General features: G+C 48.1%; 1 protein-coding gene across 1 annotated transcript; it reads left to right on the top strand.

The window, feature by feature from the left end:
• The first annotated feature begins 10,302 nt into the window (after window positions 1-10,302).
• On the top strand, window positions 10,303-14,688 carry LOC124240129 (PRAME family member 8-like). Its single transcript, XM_046662842.1, has 4 exons — window positions 10,303-10,324; window positions 11,766-12,090; window positions 12,535-13,098; window positions 14,115-14,688. Exons 1-4 carry the CDS (start codon window positions 10,303-10,305, stop codon window positions 14,686-14,688), a joined length of 1,485 nt encoding a protein of 494 aa, XP_046518798.1.
• The last annotated feature ends 4,562 nt before the right edge of the window (window positions 14,689-19,250 follow it).

Here is a 19,250-nt window from a genome sequence, read left to right as displayed (position 1 = left end):
AATTGTGACATGTCTGAGCAGACAACCAGCTCAGACGACTCCGGCTGGGTCTGCGGCCTGGGCTGGAGCCAGGGGCTGGAGCCCAGTCTCCTGGGTCTCACCATGGAGAGGCCTCCGGGCACTCCCCCTCCACCCCAGACCCCACAGTCTCTGCCTAGTGTGCCCCATCTTACAGGAAACACACTTCGGGTTCATCTGAATCCTGTATTTCTCTACACTCTGCCTATTTTTAGGTGTGTTGCTGACCTCACAATTCATCCTAAGAATTTTTCTGGCAAAGAAGCCATACAAATGGCCAACAGGTACGTGAAAAGGTGTTCATCATCACCAACCATCAGGGAAATGCAAAGCAAACCCACAGTGAGATATCACCTCATACCTGTTAGATGCCCATCATCAAAAAGACAAGAAATAACAAGTGTTGGCGAGGATACGGAGAAAAGGGAACACCTGCACCCTGTTGGTGGGGATGTAAATTGGCGTAGCCACTATGAAAAAATGGATGGAGCTTCCTCAAAAGATTAAAAATAGAACTACCATAGGATCCAGCTATCCCACTTCTGGGTATATATACGAAGGAAATGAAATCACTAACTTGAAAAGATATCTTCACCCCTATGCTCATATCTGCACTACATGTCCATATCTGCACCTCCATGTCCATATCTGCACCTCCATGTCCATATCTGCACCTCCATGTTCAGATCTGCACCCCCAGGTTCAGATCTGCACCCCCAGGTTCAGATCTGCACCCCCATGTTCACTGCAGCATTACTGACAACAGCCAAGACATAGAAACAACTAAACGTTCTTTGATGGATGAGTGGATAAAGAAAATGTGGCACATATACACAATGGAATATTATTCAGCCATAAAAAGAAGGCAATTCTGCCATTTGTGACAACATGGATGAAGCTGGAAGGCATTATGCTAACTGAACTTGGCTACATGGAGAAAGATGAATACTGTATGATCTCACTCTATGTGGAATCTGAAAAAACTGAGCTCACAGATTCAGAGAACAGCTTGGTGGTTGCTAGAGGCAGAGGTGGGAGGATGGGGAAATGGAGGAAGGTGGTCAAGGGCGCACACTATTTGTTATGAGATAAATAATTCATGAGGATGTGACGTACAGCATGGTGACTTCAGTTAATTACTGTAGCGTATATTTGAAAGTTGCTAAGAGAGTAAATCTTAAAAGTTCTCATCACAAGAAAAAAGGTGATGGATGTTAACTAAACGTTATGGTGATCGTTTTGCCATACACAGATGTAGCGAATCATCAAGTTCTACACCTAAAACCAATACGGTGTCATATGTCAATTATGTCTTAATAAAACTGGAAAACATTATTCTTGGAAAATATGCCAAAATAAAAGGGGGTGGAGCCAGCCTGGTGGTGTAGTGGTGAGGTTTGCGCATTCCACTTTGGCAGGTTTGCCGGTTCAGAATCCAGGTGTGGACCTACACACCACTCATCAAGCCATGCTTTGGCTGCACCCCACGTACAAAATAGAGGAAGACTGGCACAGATGTTAGCTCAGGGACAATCTTCCTCACCAAAAAAAAAGAAGAAAGAAAGAAAGAAAGAAAAGAAAAGAAAAGGGGCAAGCTTTTACAATGGAAGAGACAAAAACAAATATTTGCCGTTAGGATTGATTTAGCTGTATAAACTCAGACCACCAACTGAGAAGGGGTAGGGAGGATGCAGCTGTGTTGCTGGGGCCAATCCTCACCAGTCAGACCATCCCAGGTGTGCTGGGATGGCGTGTACAGGATTCCAGAACAATATAAGGGGAAAAGAATCCTTGCCTAACTTCTCACCACTAGAGAAAACCATTGCTTTTATTTTGGGTAAACTTTCTTCTTAGATCAGCAGTTCTCAGATTTTTGGTCTCAGGACTCCTTCATAGACTTAAAATTTATCAAAGATCCCAGAGAGCTTTTGTTTATGTGGGTTCTATCTATCAAAATTTACCATATTAATTAATCATATTAATTAAAGTGAAAAAATGTTAAAAACATTTATTTTTGAAATTGAGCTCATAATAGTTTACAAACATGTGAGATTTCAATTGTACATTATTTCTTGACTTTCACCACATAGGTGGTTGCCTTCACCCCTGTAGCCCCCCACCCCCTCTTCCTCTGGTGACCACTGAACTGTTTTCTTTGTCCATGTGTTTGTTTATATTTCACATATGAGTGAAATCATCTGGTGTTTGTCTTTCTCAGTCTTGGCTTATTTTGCTTAGCATCATTCCCTGCAGATCCTTCCATGTTATTGCACACGGGGTGAATTCATCTTTTTCATGGCCGAGTAGTATTCCATTGTATATATATACACCACATCTTCTTTATCCAACCATCGGTCAATGGGCACTTGGGTTGCTTCCAGGTCTTGGCTATTGTGAATAGTGCTGCTATGAACATAGGGGTGCATATGTGACTTTGGATTGTTGATTTCAAGTTGTTTGGGTAGATACCCAGGAGTGGGATAGCTGGGTCATAGGTAGGTCTATTTTTAGTGTTTTGAGGAATCTCCATACTGTTTTCCATAGTGGCTGCAGCAGTTTGCATTCCCACCAGCAGTGTGTGAGGGTTCCCTTCTCTCCACACCCTCTCCAACATTTGTTATTTTTAGTCTTAGTGATTATAGCCATTTTAACAGGTGTAAGGTGGTATCTTAGTGTAGTTTTGATTTGCATTTCCCTGATGGTTAGTGATGTTGAATATCTTTTCATGTGTTTATTGGCCATCTGTATATCTTCTTTGGAAAAATGTCTGTTCATCTCCTCTGCCCATTGTTTGATCAGGTTGTTTGTTTTTTTTATTGTTCATTGTGTGAGTTCCTTATATATTGTGGAGATTGACCCCTTGTCAGATATATGATTTGCAAATATTTTCTCCCAATTGGTGGGTTGTCTCTTTGTTTTGATTCTAGTTTCTTTTGCCTTCCAGAAGCTCTTGAATCTGATGAACTCTCACTTGTTTATTTTTTCTTTTGTTTCTCTTGTCTTAAAAACTTATTTATTAATTCAATTAGGGCTGGTCCCACGGCTGAGTGGTTAAGTTCGAGCGCTCCACTTCAGTGGCCCAGGGTTTCACCCGTTCGGATCCTGGGCACAGACACGGCACTGCTCATGAAGCCATGCTGAGGTGGCGTCCTACATAGGACAGCCAGAGACACTCACAACTAGAATATACAACTATGTCCTGGGGGTCTTTGGGGAGAAGAAGAAAAGAAAAAGAAGATTGGCAACAGATGTTAGCTCAGGTGCCAGTCTTTAAAAAAAAAAAAGAAGTCCATGCTTAAAAAAAGTTCAATTATATATAACACCACCAAACCCATTACATATGCATATAAATAACATTTTTTCAAACTATATTTATCAAAAGTAGTTATGTTTTCCAAAATCTAAAAAAATTTAGTATGAAGTGTGGCATTTAAAAAAACATAACAGCTTTATCGGAATATGGGTTCCATACTATACAATTCAACCATTGAAAGACAGTTCAGTGGTTTTAGTATACTCACAGAGTTGTGCATCCATCACCACAATCAATTCTAGAACATTTTCGTTCCCCCAAAGGAAGCTCTGTGCCCACTAACAGTCATCTCCCATTTCCTCCCCAAACTGCCAGCTCCTGACCACCGATCGAATTTCCGTCTTTGCAGATTTGCCCGTTCCGGGTACTTCACATCCACGGAATCATACAAGAGGGGACCTTTGGTCAGGCACTTTTTCTTTTTAATTGAGGGAAAATTCACATCACATAAAATTAACTATTAACCATAAATGAACTATTAACCATTTTCACCAATGCCGCTGCGGCGCTGTTTTCAATTTTAGAATCTCTTTAATATCTTCCTTAATAGCAGACAGGAGCTTTGTGGGGACCGTCTTCCTGAAGCACCTGCGGCCCTGGGGCGACGAGCAGAAGTGACAGCAGAAATCAAGTCTGTGCCATGCGGCTTGTGGAAGCTCTGGGTCTCCATTCCCCAGGAGCTGGGGCCCCTGTGTGAATGCGATGGCTGTCCCAGGACACAGTGATAAGCAGGCTGGCCCTCAGGCTGGAGCCTGGAGATGGTCCAAGGGGCCGCGCTGCTGGATTGGGGGCCAGAGAATAGCGCTGGGACCCCCGAGGGCTGAGAACTGTCACCTTAAACCAGGAGTGTTGGGGAGCTATGGGGGCGCTGCTGGAACCAGGAGATACGGCTCTACTCACCAGCGTTGCTGCTGCCTTCGGAGCAGGAGATGGTGGTCATTCATCTGTCCGGGAGGCCTGGATGCTGAAGGAAACGGAGTCAGGTGCACTGAGCTCAGGACCCTGAGAGGAGGGAAACATGTAGAGAAGGGTGGGTTCAGGGCCAAGGCCCCAGGGGAGCCTGGAAAGGAGGCAGAGAGGGCATCACCCCTGTTCACACGCCACCTTTGCTGGCCCTTACCTGGGTAATGTACCAATTCAGGGAAACACTTTGCCTTTCCCTCGTGTAGGATCTTCTAGCCAGACTCAGGCCAAGGTAAGGCGCATAGAGAAGCGGGAGTGTGGGTGGAGGCCAGGTCTTGGTGGAGACGCCCCCAGAGCTCTGCTTCCTGAGATGGCAGCACTGGTGCTGGGCTCCAAGCATTCTAGAATGAAGGAGGGTCTGCGGCCTGGACCTGAGAATTCTTAGGCTCTAAGCCCTTGAGGCTTGCTGCCCAGTAGAGCGTGCGGGCGTCCTGGCCCAGGCAGAAGGGTGTGAGGGAGACGTGTTCTCTGAGGCCAGGTCTTCAGGGACACAGAGCTGCCGTCAGTGTGCACCTGACCTTCTAGTGATTTCCTGTCCAGGCACACCCAGCCCCCTGTCCCCTCACACCCCTGGGGAGGGTCCCCCTTGCTCTCCTCAAGTACCAGACTCTGCAGGAGGCCTGAGATGGGGATGAAATGACGGTGCCCCTTGCCCGAAGGCCCTGCCTTTCCACCTGAGCTCCTTCATAGCTGCCCCAAAAGAATTCTGGAAAGTGGTGGTTCTCCCACGAGGACACAGAGCCTTGCTGGGAACGCAGAGCAGCCAGGCCTGGACTCTTCCAAGACCTTGCTCAGCGTTCTGCATCCGCTTAATCCTGAAGCAGATTTGGGGTTCAGAGGCCATTTCAGGCATGTGTTATTGGATCAGAAACACTCTGTCACAGGACGCCATGGCTGTTCATCCAGGGAAGCCCCGCACTGGGGACAAGAGTGGTGGACTGGGGTTCCGCAGGCCTGGGTTCTGTCTTGATCGGCCACTTTCTAAGTCTGTGGCTCTTGTGCCAATAGTTTGTCCTTCGTGGCCTCTGTGTCTGAATAATCACAGGACAGCATCAAAGTTCGCGGCAGCCTTGCTTGACTCTGGCTGGAAAATCCTACTCGGGAAAGGCCAGGTGTTTCCCGGAATTGGCAGGCGCTAGACTTTCAGCCCCGGCATCGTTGGTTTGAAAGTTCAGTCCCTTTCAACTCTGGGCTTACTAGATTGGTCATAGAAAAATGTATTTTCCTCTCTCCATTCTCTACTCTCTCATCTGTCCACACCCCAGACTGGACCTGACCTCGCTGAGTCCCAGGCTCTTTTTTTTTTTTGGAGGAAGATTAGCCCTGAGCTAACTGCTGCCAATCCTCCTCTTTTTGCTGAGGAAGACTGGCCCTGAGCTAACATCCGTGCCCATCTTCCTCTACTTTATATGTGGGACGCCTACCACAGCATGGCTTGACAAGTGGTGCCATGTCTACACCCAGTTCACCCGGGCTGGTGAACCCCGGGCCGCCGGAGCCGAACGTGCGCACTTAACCGCTGCGCCACCAGGCCGGCCCCTCCCAGGCTCTTTTTAAATGTATGTGTCCTCTTTTTCTTCCCTCAAGGAAGGTTGTTAAATTCTCTCTCTTTATCTCTTGAATTCACTGTAGGTTGGCTCTTGCTTTTCCAAAATGAGGATGCCTTTATTTTCATCACTGGTCAAGGAGAAAGAATGGTAGTAGGAAATGTTCAATAAAATACAGAAAAGTTGGGCGGATTTATAACTCAAATTCCCACCACATTACCGTAACCATTTCTCTCACTTTAATGATCATCTTCTGGACGTCTCGGCACGCAGATCCAAGATGTCCACAAACACAAATGACAGCATTCCGTGAGGACGGGGCCCATGTGACTTTCACTCCTTATTCTCTGCCTAGGCCAGCAAAAAGTCTTGGGATAGGAGAATACGGGACCACTGGGTAAAAGCCATCATTCGGAGATGATGTTAAAGCTGCACTTGAGGGGCCGGCCCGGTGGCGCAGCGGTTAAGTTCGCACGTTCCGCTTCTCGGCGGCCCGGGGTTCGCTGGTTCGGATCCCAGGTGCGGACATGGCACTCCTTGGCAGCCATGCTGTGGTAGGCGTCCCATGTATAAACTAGAGGAAGATGGGCAGGGATGTTAGCTCAGAGCCAGGCTTCCTCAGCAAAAAGAGGAGGACTGGCAGTAGTTAGCTCAGGGCTAATCTTCCTCAAAAACAAAACAAAACAAAACAAAACAAACAAAAAAGCTGCACTTGAGACCCTGAGGGCCCTGCACCCACCCCCTCCCCACAGGACCCTTGCTGAGCCCCGCGTGACTCCCAGGTGCAAGAATCCCCTGAGGGATGGAAACCTGCTGTGACCTCAGGGGAGGGGAAGGGGTCAGGGGGCCCTCCCTCCCCACAGCCCCTCCCTCACTCCCAAGCGCCCCTGGGCCCACTTCTGGAAAGATCAGACCTCGTGGGTTCCGGGACACCTTCTCCGCAGTAGTCCCGCAGGCTCACATTCCCCATCTCCCAGAGATGCTTAACGGGGGAAAATGTGTGAAGAAAAGGGTTGAAGACGTCCCAGAGGAAGTGACACCAGCAAGGAACATCACATTAATGGAACTCCAGGCGATATTTCATGACATTGCAAGCACAAAGGATCAGATGTGGGAAGCCCATCCACAAACATAGAAAGGAGTTTGACAGTTCGTCAAAGCACAGAGGCATGCTGGCTCCCTGTCTCAGTCATGCCTGGAGAGGAAGGCAATCGCTACTCAAACTACTAAGTTTTTTACAAAAAAATAAAGCACTTGAATTCTCAATGTTTTAAATTATGGTGTATTAAATAAATATTAGTTTCACTGTTTCTTCATTTCCCAATGCGTGTATAACCACAGTAAGAGAGTTCTTACTTATTTAACGGTCGGTCACAGGATGATCCTAACTTTCAACTGGGTTATTCAGAGTGCCGTGCAGTTTCGGCTTGCACAGTGCTGTCTACCATCCTGAACCACTGTGGTCTAGGGACAGGTCGGCCTGCGTTGAATTTATTTTTCAGCTTCATGTTTTTTGTCGGCCTCAATAGCACGTACGGTCTGCGCATGAGAGAACCTGGGAGCAGGACTGTGTTGTATTCACTGGATGTTTCCCTGTCACCCAGAGTGGCAGTCCACACACCTTGGCACCCGGCAAATACTTTTTTTTTTTTAATTGGAGAATAATCTACAAATATAATTGCGTATATTTAAAGTGTGCAAGGTGATGATTTGATATATGTACACGTTGTGGACTGATTACCAAATCAAGATAATTAACACATCATCACCTCACATGGTTAACCGTTTTTGTGTGGTGAGAATGCTTAAAATCTACTCTCAGCAACTTTTAACTTTACAATACCTTTTTGTGTGTGTGAGGAAGATTGGCCCTGAGCTAACATCTGTGCCAATCTTCCTCTATTTTGTATGTGGGGCTCGACCACAGCATGGCTTGATGAGTGGTGTGTAGGTCTGTGCCCAGGATCCGAACCTTCTAACCCTGGGCCGCCAAAGTGGTGCACGTAAACTTAACCACTATGCCACCGGGCCAGGCCTACAATGGCACTTGTTAACCATAGTCACCATGCCATATATTAGATCCTCAAAAAGACATCCGCAGCCCCATGTCACTGCAGCGTTACTCACGACAGCCAAGACATGGAAACAACTAAGTGTCCTTTGATGGATGAATGGATAAAGAACATGTGGTATATATACACAATGGCATATTATTCGGCCATAAAATAGGGAAGGAAATCCTGCCAATTACAACGACATGGATGAATCTGGAGGGAATGATGCTAACTGAAAGAAGCCGGACAGACAAAGATGAATACTATATGGTATCATTTATATGTGGAATCTAAAAAAAACTGATTTCACAGAAACGGACAGTAGAATGGTGGTTGCCAGGGGCTGGGGAGAGGGGAAACGGGGTGATGTAGGTCAAAGGGTACAAGTTCTCAGTTCTAAGAAGAAGTAAATGAATCAAGGAGAGAAGTGTGAGGGGGCCGTGTCAGGTACTGGGGATTGGGGAGCGTCAGGTGGGCTGGAGACTTCCCGGCAAACGGGCGCGCAGTCTCCACCCCCAGGCTCCTGGCAGTCCTCAGCGCTGGACATTAGAGGATTTTTCCCACAAGGGGGAGGGTCAGTGCCCCAAAGACCACTGGGGGGTCCCTGTGCTCCTCCTTCATTCTGCTGGAAAGTGGCAGACAGCCTGATGGGCCCTGGTTTCACTTTCATGTACCACGGCCTTCCTACGGCTCACAGGAGGAGATTGGGGGTCCCTTGGATGACAGGGGCACAGTGCCAGACCTCATTCTTGCTCATTTCCTCCTGAAAAGCACAATTCTTAAAGTCCAAAGAGGCTGTGATGAGGGAAGAGGCTGAACTGCAAAATTCCCAAAGGGCATCCACTTCCGCGGCTTAAATGCCCAGGCTGTACCACGTATTTGCTGCATCAGCGTGGGCGGGTCCCTCTCCCCAGCCCAGCCCTGGCTTCACCAGCATACAAAATGAGGAAACTAGCAGTGAACTTTGGATTTTCTGCGAAGGTTATTGGAGGCAGTGGATGAAAGTTGCTTGCCCGATGGTGTTCAATAAACAGAGGTGTTTACGGTTTTCCTTGTTACTGATTTCCCTCTACTTCAGCTCATTAATAAAGGTGATTGCCTGGGAATTAAAGAGTCTATTGAGTACAATCCAGTTTAACCCACTTTTACGCAAAGGCCATTTATATGGAGGGTAGAAATGTGGCGAAAGGAATCTTCTGGAGAGATACCAAGATGGAGAACATCCTTCAAAGAGTCCTGGCCCTGGTGGCCAGTGGTAGATAAGAATTGCTTGGGCATCACCTTAAGTGGGGGAAGAGAAAGGCATGGAGAATTCTTTGCAGGTGGAGGACATCCTTGCTTTCTTTGTGTCCTGAAACTTCAAGAGTCCACGTGTGACCCAGCCCAGGGTAGGAGTTGTCCCTGAACGTGGCAGATCCTTAAATACTAAATATAGCTTCTGAGTTTTGTGGGGGGAAGGTGTTGGTGTCCGTGCACCACGCTTAATAGGAAGAGAAAAACAAAATTTTACTTCTAGGCCTCATGGTGTGTCTTTGATCAGAATTTCTGTGTCGAAGGAGCTTGGGGGCGGGAGGGGGTTTTTTGAAGCTGCATTTCTCTCTAAGTTTGAGGAAATGTTCATTATCAACATATTCTTGGAAAAGGGCCAATGGGATTATGGTTAGGCTCCCAAGGCCCCTGGAAAATGGCTGGGGCTAACTGCTGTCTGGGAAGTGTCCTCTGCGGGAAGAACCCTGACCCCAAAAGAAAATGTCCCCCAGTAGCAGCTGCCACGGTGATGACAGGGCTACCTGCAACTGACCCAGGTTTATTTCTCTCCCTGGCTCCAAGATCCCAGAGTCCACAGCGTCCCCCCCTCAGTGGCTTTCAGACTTGGAGATGTCTGACTTCCCAGGGCTGGTGCCTCTCCCTCCGCTCATATTCTTGGATTTGGTCTTCTCAAGCCACTTTGCTGAGCTGATCCCATCTTTGTGGGGGGAAACACCCTTTTCCTTCTGGGAGGGATGGAAGACACTCTCTCTCCCTGCCCTGAAGGATGACACTGTCTCCACTTCAGCCCCTCCCCTTTTCATTTCTAAACTCCACCTGGAGAAAAGTCTTGCAATCTCCCTCCTCCCCAAGGAAAAAACTCCACACAGCCATGCCCCACATAACGATGTTTCGTCAACGACAGACCGCATCTACGACGGTGGTCCCATAAGATTAGTACCACACAGCCTAGGTGTGCAGCAGGCTGTGCCATCCATCTTTGAGTAAGTACACTCCGTGATGTTCGCACGACGGCAACATTGTCTTATGACGGATTTCTCAGAACTGAATACAAGAAGACGTTTATTTTATTTTCTTTGGGGATGACACCACTGTCTTTGTGGAGCTGTTTTCACTCTGGAACATTTTGATGATTTTGATGTGGCCGACAATCCCCAACAATGATGCTTTCAGGTTTTGTTCTGTCTATCTAATGTTGGAAGTGGATTAAACCCTCCCGTTTCACACTCAGGGCTGTGACTGTCCCACATCAATGAAACAGTGGTGTCTGTGGAGTGAACCCGTCAAAGTCCCTGACACCCCCCTCCCCCTCATCCTTAATTCTTTCTCTTTTCTGAACGGATCTCTGATTCAATCAATTCATCTGGAGAAAGGCGAAGACCCAATCAGGATTAACTGGATGGAGATTCAGGGATCTAATCAGGTGTCGCTTTCCAATTGGAGGTTAGTAGTTGCAAAGATGCGATCAGAAAGGTCTATATAAGTCTCAGGCACCGAAGAAGAGATGCAGAATCCTCACACCCTGGGGTCTCCAGCAGGTCTGAGATCTGAGCGCCCAGCACTCGCCGTCAGAGCTGGTAAGTTACCGACCTCAGCTGAGGGCTCCCCCATCTGACCTAGGCTGCCAGTCTCCATAGCGACCAGCAGCCCAAGACAGCGCAGAAAGTTTTCCTTTTTCTTTCTTTTCCTCAAAATGGCTTTGGTTTTGCCTCTAGAGGCATTCTTGCCTTAATCCCAAACACTTTGATTTGTGCTTTGGTTTAGATCATTTTCAAATGTCTTAACCGAGAAGATTTTTTTTTTAAAGAAAAACATCTAACTGGGGGTTTATTTCTTGACATTTTAAATATTTAGTTTATCCACTTCGATTGTAGCTCACATAGTTCGTGGTTTTGTGATTTTACTAGTTAGGCTTCCTTATTAACTAAAAGCTTGAAAACATTTCATATGATATTTTTAGAGCGGCATCTCTTTGGCATGTGAACTATTTTTCCCCTGAATTCCTCCTCAAAGTGGTAATTCTAACACATGTAAAGAGATAATGCATAGAAATGTACCTCTTGGTGTTTTCCATTGCTAACTTCCAAATTCTAGATCCTACTGTTTGTTACATGGCTTTTACAATTTCTCATTTAAAATTTTCAAAGTGAAAACGAATGGCATCCATTTTAGGGGTATCTCCTTAATCTCTCCCAGCCGGGTTAACTGGGGACTGAGAATGTAGGCTGTGTTGGGCCATGTGATGCTCCCATTCCCATTGTTTTAGGGTCTTGAATAACGGTCTGAAAGTTTTCCCCCCAAAAGGTGGGGCTCAGCTTTCAGGTTCCTAGGCACCCACTTTACCGTGGGGCTGGGATTAAGTGAAGCCGTGGGTGGACATGGATGGGCTGGTGGTTGGCCTTTCACTTCCTTGGGACACTTGTCCTGGTGCCAGAGGGACAGAGCTATGGCTTTGTGGCCACTGAGCCCGGAGTGGAGTTGGGGTAAACTGAGGCTCTTCCACCATTGCTAGGGCAGGACCCTGAGTGGGTTCCTCTGAAGGGTGGGGGGACCCACGATGGGTGGCCTCACGCTTGGCCTGAGCAGGAAGCCTTGTTCCCTGGACGTTTCTGCAGGATTTCTTCTGGAGCAGATTCAGGATGAGTGTCCGGGTCCCACCCAGACTCCTGGGACTGGCAGGTCAGAGCCTGCTGAGGGATGAGGCCTCGGCCATCGCAGCTCTGGAGTTGCTGCCCCCCGAACTCTTCCCACCACTGTTCATGGAGGCCTTCACTGGGAGACACACAGAGACCCTGAAGGCGATGGTGCAGGCCTGGCCCTTCGCCCGTCTCCCTCTAGGGGGCCTGATGCAGACGCCTCACCAGGAGATCTTACAAGCCGTGCTTGATGGGCTCGATGTCCTGCTTGCCCAGAAGGTTCGCCCCAGGTAAGGCTGATCCAGGTAGCCTGGTAGGGTCCTGAGCCTCCCAGAAGAGGCAGCTGGCATCAGAGAGCATGGAAGGCCAGGGGGTGGACCAGAGGCTTCTGATGATGCCAGTGAAGAAGCTAGACGCCTTGGCCTTGCTGAGCTCACTTTGGGAATGCCTTCCAGAAGTGGAGGGCTGCTTAAGATGCAGACCACCTGAAAGAGCATGCGCCTGCCTCCTCCTGGATACTTAAAGGTGCTGGAGGTGGAGACCAGGAAGGATGGAAGGGGAAGGGGGGGTGGGGAAATGTAAGGCAGAGGGAGGAGGGCAAGGGAGCAGCTGACGTCCAGGATGTGAAATAAAACACAAGTAGGGGTCTGATTGTCGCCTAAATTCTGCAACTCGTGGCCTCACTCTGCATTGAGCTTAAAGCATCTCAGCCAATCTCTGGTTTTTCCCCCCAGGAGGTGGAAACTGCAGGTGCTGGATTTACGGAACGGTGGTCAGAACTTCTGGAGCCTGTGGTCTGGAGCCGGGGTCCACGTGTGCTCACCGATGGGACCAGGGGCTGAGGACAGTTCAAGGTCGAAGCAGCCCTTGGCTCCCTTGAAGGTGTTCGTAGACCTTTGCCTCAAGGAAACGACCCTGGATGAATTCCTCACCTACCTCATTACGTGGGTCAAGCAGAGAGAAGGTTGGCTACATCTGTGCTGTAAGAAGCTGAGGATTTTCGCCATGCCCATCCAAAATATTGAGAAGGTCTTGAATATGGTGCAGCTGGACTGCATCCAGCAGGTGGAAGTCAACTGCCCCTGGCAGCTGTCCACCCTGGGAGTGTTTGCTCCTTACCTGGGCCGGATGAGTAACGTGCAGAGACTCCTTCTCGCCCACATCCACGCGGCTGCCTCCGAGGAGGAGGAGCAGCAAGTCGCCCACTTCACCTCTCAGGTCCTCAGGCTGCACCACCTCCGGGGGCTCTATATAGACTCTCCTTCCTTCCTCGAAGGCTGCCTGGACCAGATGCTCAGGTGAGCGGTGGTGCCACTAGCAGGGTAACTGAACGTGACTCTAGAATGTCAAATGCATTGTCTCGTTTGCTGCTCTATCCTAGAGTGTGGTATCGCATACTCACCAAATAAAGGTAGAGGGACAAACTGTCAGAGAGGCTATGGAAAGGGCACGCTTGCAGCAATATATGGGGGAGCTCAGACCTAGCGAGGGTGGGTTTGTGAATTCTTCTTTAGGAAGTGGTGTCTAAGTTGAGATGACGTAGAAAAACAGATGAGGGCGGAGGGCATCGAAGAGGGGAAGCTGCATCAGACCCGAGCATTTCCAAAGGTAGGCTTTGTGTTCACAAGCTTTGTGAACACGAATGAGCCTGGCCCAGATTCCCCATCTGTAAAAGGTTGTTTTGTGCCCCAGGTAAGGTCAATAATATAGGGGAAATGCATGATTCTGGAGATGATGGAAAGGGAGCTGGAGCGAAAAGGATTATAAAAATGGCAGATGATTTGGTGATGATGCAGGGACGTGAGTGAGCCCCTGCAGACTGGCGACCCCAGCCGATGTTGCTGGATTCTGCCCACATTTGTGTTTTGTGCATGGCTCCCACTGGCTTTGCCTGGCCCGGAGACAGGGGCGCCTAGAGCCCAAGCAGTGGCTTGAAGGAAGCTCAAGTTGAGAGCATTTTTGGTCTTGTGTCCCAGTATTAAAATTCAATGATGTCCACACTTGGTTGAGATGCTGGTGTCAGGTTCTCTTCTGAGCATGTTCTAGCACATTCCGTTATCTTCATTCATCCTCATAAGTGGAGTATGTTGTACTCAGCTTGACAGATGAGGAAAGGGAGCTTCAAAGATTTTGTGAACTTGACCCAGTCAGACAAGCAAAGGTGAAAGGACCCAGCCTAAAATGAGACTGGGCATCCTGGTTATTGACCTTCATCAGATGGTCAGAATGACCTTGGGCTTGGGCAAGTCGTCTCCCATCTTGAGGCCACCTGCCACCCCCATTCCCCAGACCTAACTGCTCAGTTTCTCCCCAGGTGCCTGAAGACCCCCTTGGAGACCTTATCAATAACTAATTGCCAGCTTACGGAATCAGACTTGACACACCTGTCCCACTGCCTGCACATCAGTCAGCTACAGAACCTGGATCTGAGTGGCATCAGCCTGACCTATTTTAGTCCTGAGCCCCTCCAAATCCTGCTGGAGAAAGTTGCAGCCACCCTCCAGAACCTGGACTTGGATCAGTGTGGGATCGCGGACTCCCATCTCGAGGCCATCCTGCCTGCCCTGAGCCACTGCTCCCAGCTCAGGACCTTCAGCATGTGTGGGAACCCCCTCTCCATGGCCGTCATGGGGAGGCTGCTGCGCCACACCGACGGGCTGCACCGATTAAGGCTGGAGGTGTATCCTGCCCCTCTGGAGAGTTACAGCCCCTGGGGGGCTCTCCACCTGGGCAGACTTGCCTGGTTTAGGGCTGAGCTGATAGAGATTCTGAGGGACTTGGGACGGCCCAGGACTGTGTGGCTTAGCACGAGCCCCTGTCCTCACTGTGGCAACAAGACATCCCATGACTTGGAGCCCATTCTGTGGCCCTGTTATATGCCCGCCTAGTTGGGTGCATCCATCAAAAGCTTTCTTCTGGGCACCTGAAAACTGAAATCTAGGTACATTGGGAAGAGATCACAGACCCATAGTTTCAGACATCTGCTGCTCGACGTGAATGGGACAAGAAAAGGTGGTCCAGGCGGGGTGCGGGATGCAGGGGGTCAAAGTTGACTCAGAGAATTGACGGAATCCTCCGGGACATGTGTCCCATAGAGTCAGAAATATGAATATGAATTTCTGGAGGAGGATTCGGGCCTGAGACATACATGTGGGAATTCCTGCTGGGTGGATAGTTGTAAAGAAGCAGCCAGAGCTAAAGAGAACCTCAATGTAAACCGTCTGGTGTCCTCTATGATTTATGAATCTGTTTTCCCAGTTTATGCCTCAGGAATCTCCAGTTACTGATGGAAAAAAAAAGAAGGCACTGAGTTGTCTATGATCAGAAACTCTCGCTGCTGGGAGAGGTTCCGCTCCAGGAACTCAGAACATTCTTATCATTCCTTCCAGTTCTTTCCTCTCCCTGGGGCATCTCTTACCTCCTTTTTATTTCTGTGGCTGTTCAGGGGCTAATACACACAACCAGAACACAGTAAGTGGCCTATGAGCCATTGGAGCGAAGGGCTCTTGGCAGCGGCCGGCCTCACTGCTGACTCAGGCTGTGACCCTGGACACGAGCATTCCTCTGGTTCTCCAGGTGGATCCATAAGTCTCGGTTTCTGGCTTTATGCTGGGAAAGGGCTGCATGACACAGGGCAGAGCCCCCGGTTCTGGAAGGGGTTATCCACACTGCAGACTTGCTGGAGCCTCTGGGCCCGTCGTGGGTGGGTGGCAGTCCTTCCCGAATTGAACTAGCTGTAGCCACGAAAGACATCCACACTCCTTTTAGCACAGTACTAAAATCATATAGCTGTGTAACATTTTTTTCGTATTTCTATACCACATTAAAAAATTCTATCCTTTTGAGGAGCTAGGTCATGTCAGTGAGAGACTGGCTTTATGCCCGTAACACCACCCTTCTCCCCCATCAAAGAAGACTAGCAGAGCATGTTTTGAAATCAGCATATCAGGATGTAAAACAAAATACCTGTGGGCCAATGAGTGCACTGTGGTAAGGCACCATACTAGCCAGGGCTCTCCTGACACCAACAGGATATGCACAGATACATATTAGAGCAGATTTGTTGCAGGAACTGGCTCTGGTGGTTACCGAGGCCGAGAGGTCCCACGACCTGCCGTCTACAAGCTGGAGAACCGTACATAACTCAGTCTCCAGCTGAGGGCCTGAAAACCAGGGTGGCTGATGATGCAACTCCCAGCCCGAGAGCAAAAGCCTGAGAACTGGGGGACCACAGGTCTGAGTCTCGGAGGAAGGACCGAGAACCAGGAGCTCCAATGCTCACAGCCAAGAGAGAGAATGTGACTTTCCTTCCCCTTTTTGCCCCATTCAGGCCCTCAAGGGATTGGATGATGCTCACTGGCACTGGCGAGGGCAGAACTCATCCTCAGTCTACTGATGCAAATGCTAACCTCTTCCAGAAACACCTCACACACGCCCAGAATTAATGTCTTCCCAGCTATCTGGGCTCCTCCCAGGCAGTCAGATTGACACATGAAATTAACCATCGCTCCAACGAAGGCTCCCTGTGAGGATGCAGGGGCTGGTGTTATTGGCCGGGCGGGGAGGGAGGGGACCTTAGGCAAGAGACTCAGTTTTCCCATAAGAGGAAGATAATGATGCTCACCCAGTTTATGGGATTCTTGTAGGATCCAATGAGATGATGCACATTGAGGGCTTGGCGCCGGGCCTGGCATACAGTGAGAACTCAGCAACTGGGTCTTGTTCTTCTTTTTCCCTCCTAGCAGAAGCCCCCAGCATTCTTCATCCTTCCTTCTCATGCCCTATTTCTTACAACAGGGAGGAGAGCAGACCACAGGGCATGGAATGGGACTCAGCTTTTCAGTGCGGCCACCGATGAATCGTTCTTCACGCAGGCGGCTGCAGCAGCCAGCACAGGAAGGGCGAGGGCGCATCAAAGGCTGGCTGTATCTCCGGGGACGATCAGATGAACGTTTCCAACCCTCAGGACTCAGATGCCACCTGCTGGCAGATCAGACCAGATGATACAAATGAGTGTTATGAGCAGGACCACATCATTCAGTATTTTTAAAAAATCTGCTGCTACATAAGTGCCATTTAAGTATAAATATTTGTGTTGTGACTTATGTAAATATTAGATATAAATTGCCTTTTAAAATTATAAAAGAAACAGTACTTTTAAAGAATGCATGTGGACATTTTAAAAGAATGTTTAACTTGGTTTGGAACCTCAAAAACAAACGAGACTTTAAATTGATTTTAAAGATTAATGAATAAGAATTGTTGTTTCTTTACAAAAATATTTAGAATAATATAATTTTAGAGTTGGAAGGATTACAATTATATTTTTAAAAACAGACTTTACTTTTGAGAGTAGTTTTAGGTTCGCAGTAAAATTGAGCAGAAAGTACAAAGATTGCCCATTGAATTTCTTTCTTTTCTTTTTTGAGAAAGATTAGCCCTGAGCTAACTGCTGCCAATCCTCCTCTTTTTGCTGAGGAAGACTGGCCCTGAGCTCACATCCATGCCCATCTTCCTCTACTTTATATGTGGGATGCCTGCCACAGCATGGCGTGCCAAGCAGTGCCATGTCTGCACCTGGGATCTGAACCAGCAAACCCCAGGCCGACGAAGTGGAACGTGTGCAGTTAACCGCTGCGCCACTGGGCCAGCCCCTACCCATTGAATTTCTACCCTGACATATGCACAGCCTCCCCCACTATCAACATCCCTCATCAGATGGTACATTTGTTGTAATCGAGGAACCTACATTGACACATCATTATCACCCAGAGTCCATAGTTTACATTAGGGTTCACTCTTGGTGTTGTACATTCTATGTTTTTTTCGTTTTTTTCTGGGAAGGATTCGCCCCGAGCTAACATGTGTTGCCACTCTTCCCCTCTCGCTCTCTCTCTTTTTCCCTCCCCAGAGCTCCAGCACCTAGCTGTATATTCTAGTTGTAGGTCCTTCTAGTTCTATGTGAGCCACTGCCACAGCATGGCTACGGACAGACAAGCAATGTGGTTCTGTAAGTGAGCAAAAGTGAGGCCATCTTGTTGTTAAATGGCCCCAGCCCCTCGTCTGTGGGACTACTTGCTGCTCTGCACATGCTCTAAAAAACTCACACGCTTTCCTGATTTATGGTCTTCGCTTACATATGTGCTCCCAATAGCTTGATAAATTGAAACTTTGTTCTATGAGTTTCTCTCCAGGAACAGGCTGACCACAAGGTATCCATCACAGCTGACAGAAGAAAAGAACAATGGAAGACCCTGGAGTCCGTCGTGCCTGAAGGAAACCCCCTCCTTACTGCCCATTTTCCCCATATAACTGCCTCAAGATTCTGCAATCCTTGAAGATGGGTTTTTTTGAGACATTCGTCTGGCATCTTGCCAATTATGCAGGCCAGCTGAATTAAAACTTCCTTTCTTGATCTCTAACTCGTTGTGATTAATTGGCTCAGACTGTGGCAAACAGAGCGGGCCCATTGCTTGGTTTCATTTCCACTCCTGGGAACCAAACCTGGGCCACAGAAGCAGAGTGCACTGAACTTTAACCACCAGGCCATCAGAGCTGGCTCCATCCTACGGGTTTTGACAAATGTGTAATGACATATATCCACCATTATAGTATCATACGGAATAGTTTCACTGCCCTAAAAATCCTCTGTGCTTCTTCTGTTTGTCCCTCCCTCCCCCCAGCCCCTGGAAACCACTGACCTTTTTGCTGTCTCGAGTTTTGCCTTTTCTAAAATGTCACATAGTTGAAATCATACAGTATGTAGCCTTTTCAGGTGGCCTTCTTTCACTTCAGGATAGACATTTAAGGTTGCTCCGTGTCTTTTCACAGCTTGATAATATTCCACTGTCTGACAATACCACAGTTTATTTATCCGTTCACCCACTGAAGGACATCTTGGTTGCTTCCAAGTTTCAGCAATTATGAATCAAGCTGCTATCAGCATCTGTGTGCAGGTTTTGCTGTGGACACAAGTTTTTAACTCATTTCGGTAGATACCAAGGGGCGAGACTGTGGATCGTATGATAAGGGTATGTATTACAATTATTTTTTTTTCCCGGACAATCCTTCCTGTTAGACAGAGATTGCCCCATAAAGGGCAGGGACTGTGTCCCCATCACCCTATGGTCCCACAGCTGAGTGTGGAGCCTGGCACGTGGTAGTAAGTGTTTATGACTGCATGATGCATGGGAATCTTTATCAATAGCTTATAGCCAAATGTTACTTTCCACTACAATGCAAATTTGGAGAAAAATCAACATTAGCTAGTTACCGATAATATGAATACGTTGGACATGGAAGAAATACCAGTTGTGATTCTGTGCTCACTACATTTGTACGTGTAAATGGCACATGAGGGCAGTCTTCATTTGTTTTCCACACTTTTTTTGGTTTTGCCCAAGTAATACAGAACAACATTCTCGATGCAAAACACTCTGATAATACAGAT

This window comes from Equus quagga, chromosome 5 (genome assembly GCF_021613505.1).
Source record: "Equus quagga isolate Etosha38 chromosome 5, UCLA_HA_Equagga_1.0, whole genome shotgun sequence".
NCBI classification, from domain to species: Eukaryota; Metazoa; Chordata; class Mammalia; order Perissodactyla; family Equidae; genus Equus; species Equus quagga.
Note: the sequence above shows the minus strand (reverse complement) of the source record. Positions and strands in the feature narration are given on the sequence as shown.

What these genes read in the sequence shown, in the direction of transcription:
- LOC124240129 (XM_046662842.1), top strand. Translation starts at nt 10,303, where the DNA reads ATGTGGCCGACAATCCCCAACA. An exon ending in GTGGCCGACAATCCCCAACA is followed by an intron (nt 10,325 to 11,765) that starts ATGATGCTTTCA and finishes GCCTTGTTCCCT; the next exon opens with GGACGTTTCTGCAGGATTTC. An exon ending in TGCCTGGACCAGATGCTCAG is followed by an intron (nt 13,099 to 14,114) that starts GTGAGCGGTGGT and finishes GTTTCTCCCCAG; the next exon opens with GTGCCTGAAGACCCCCTTGG.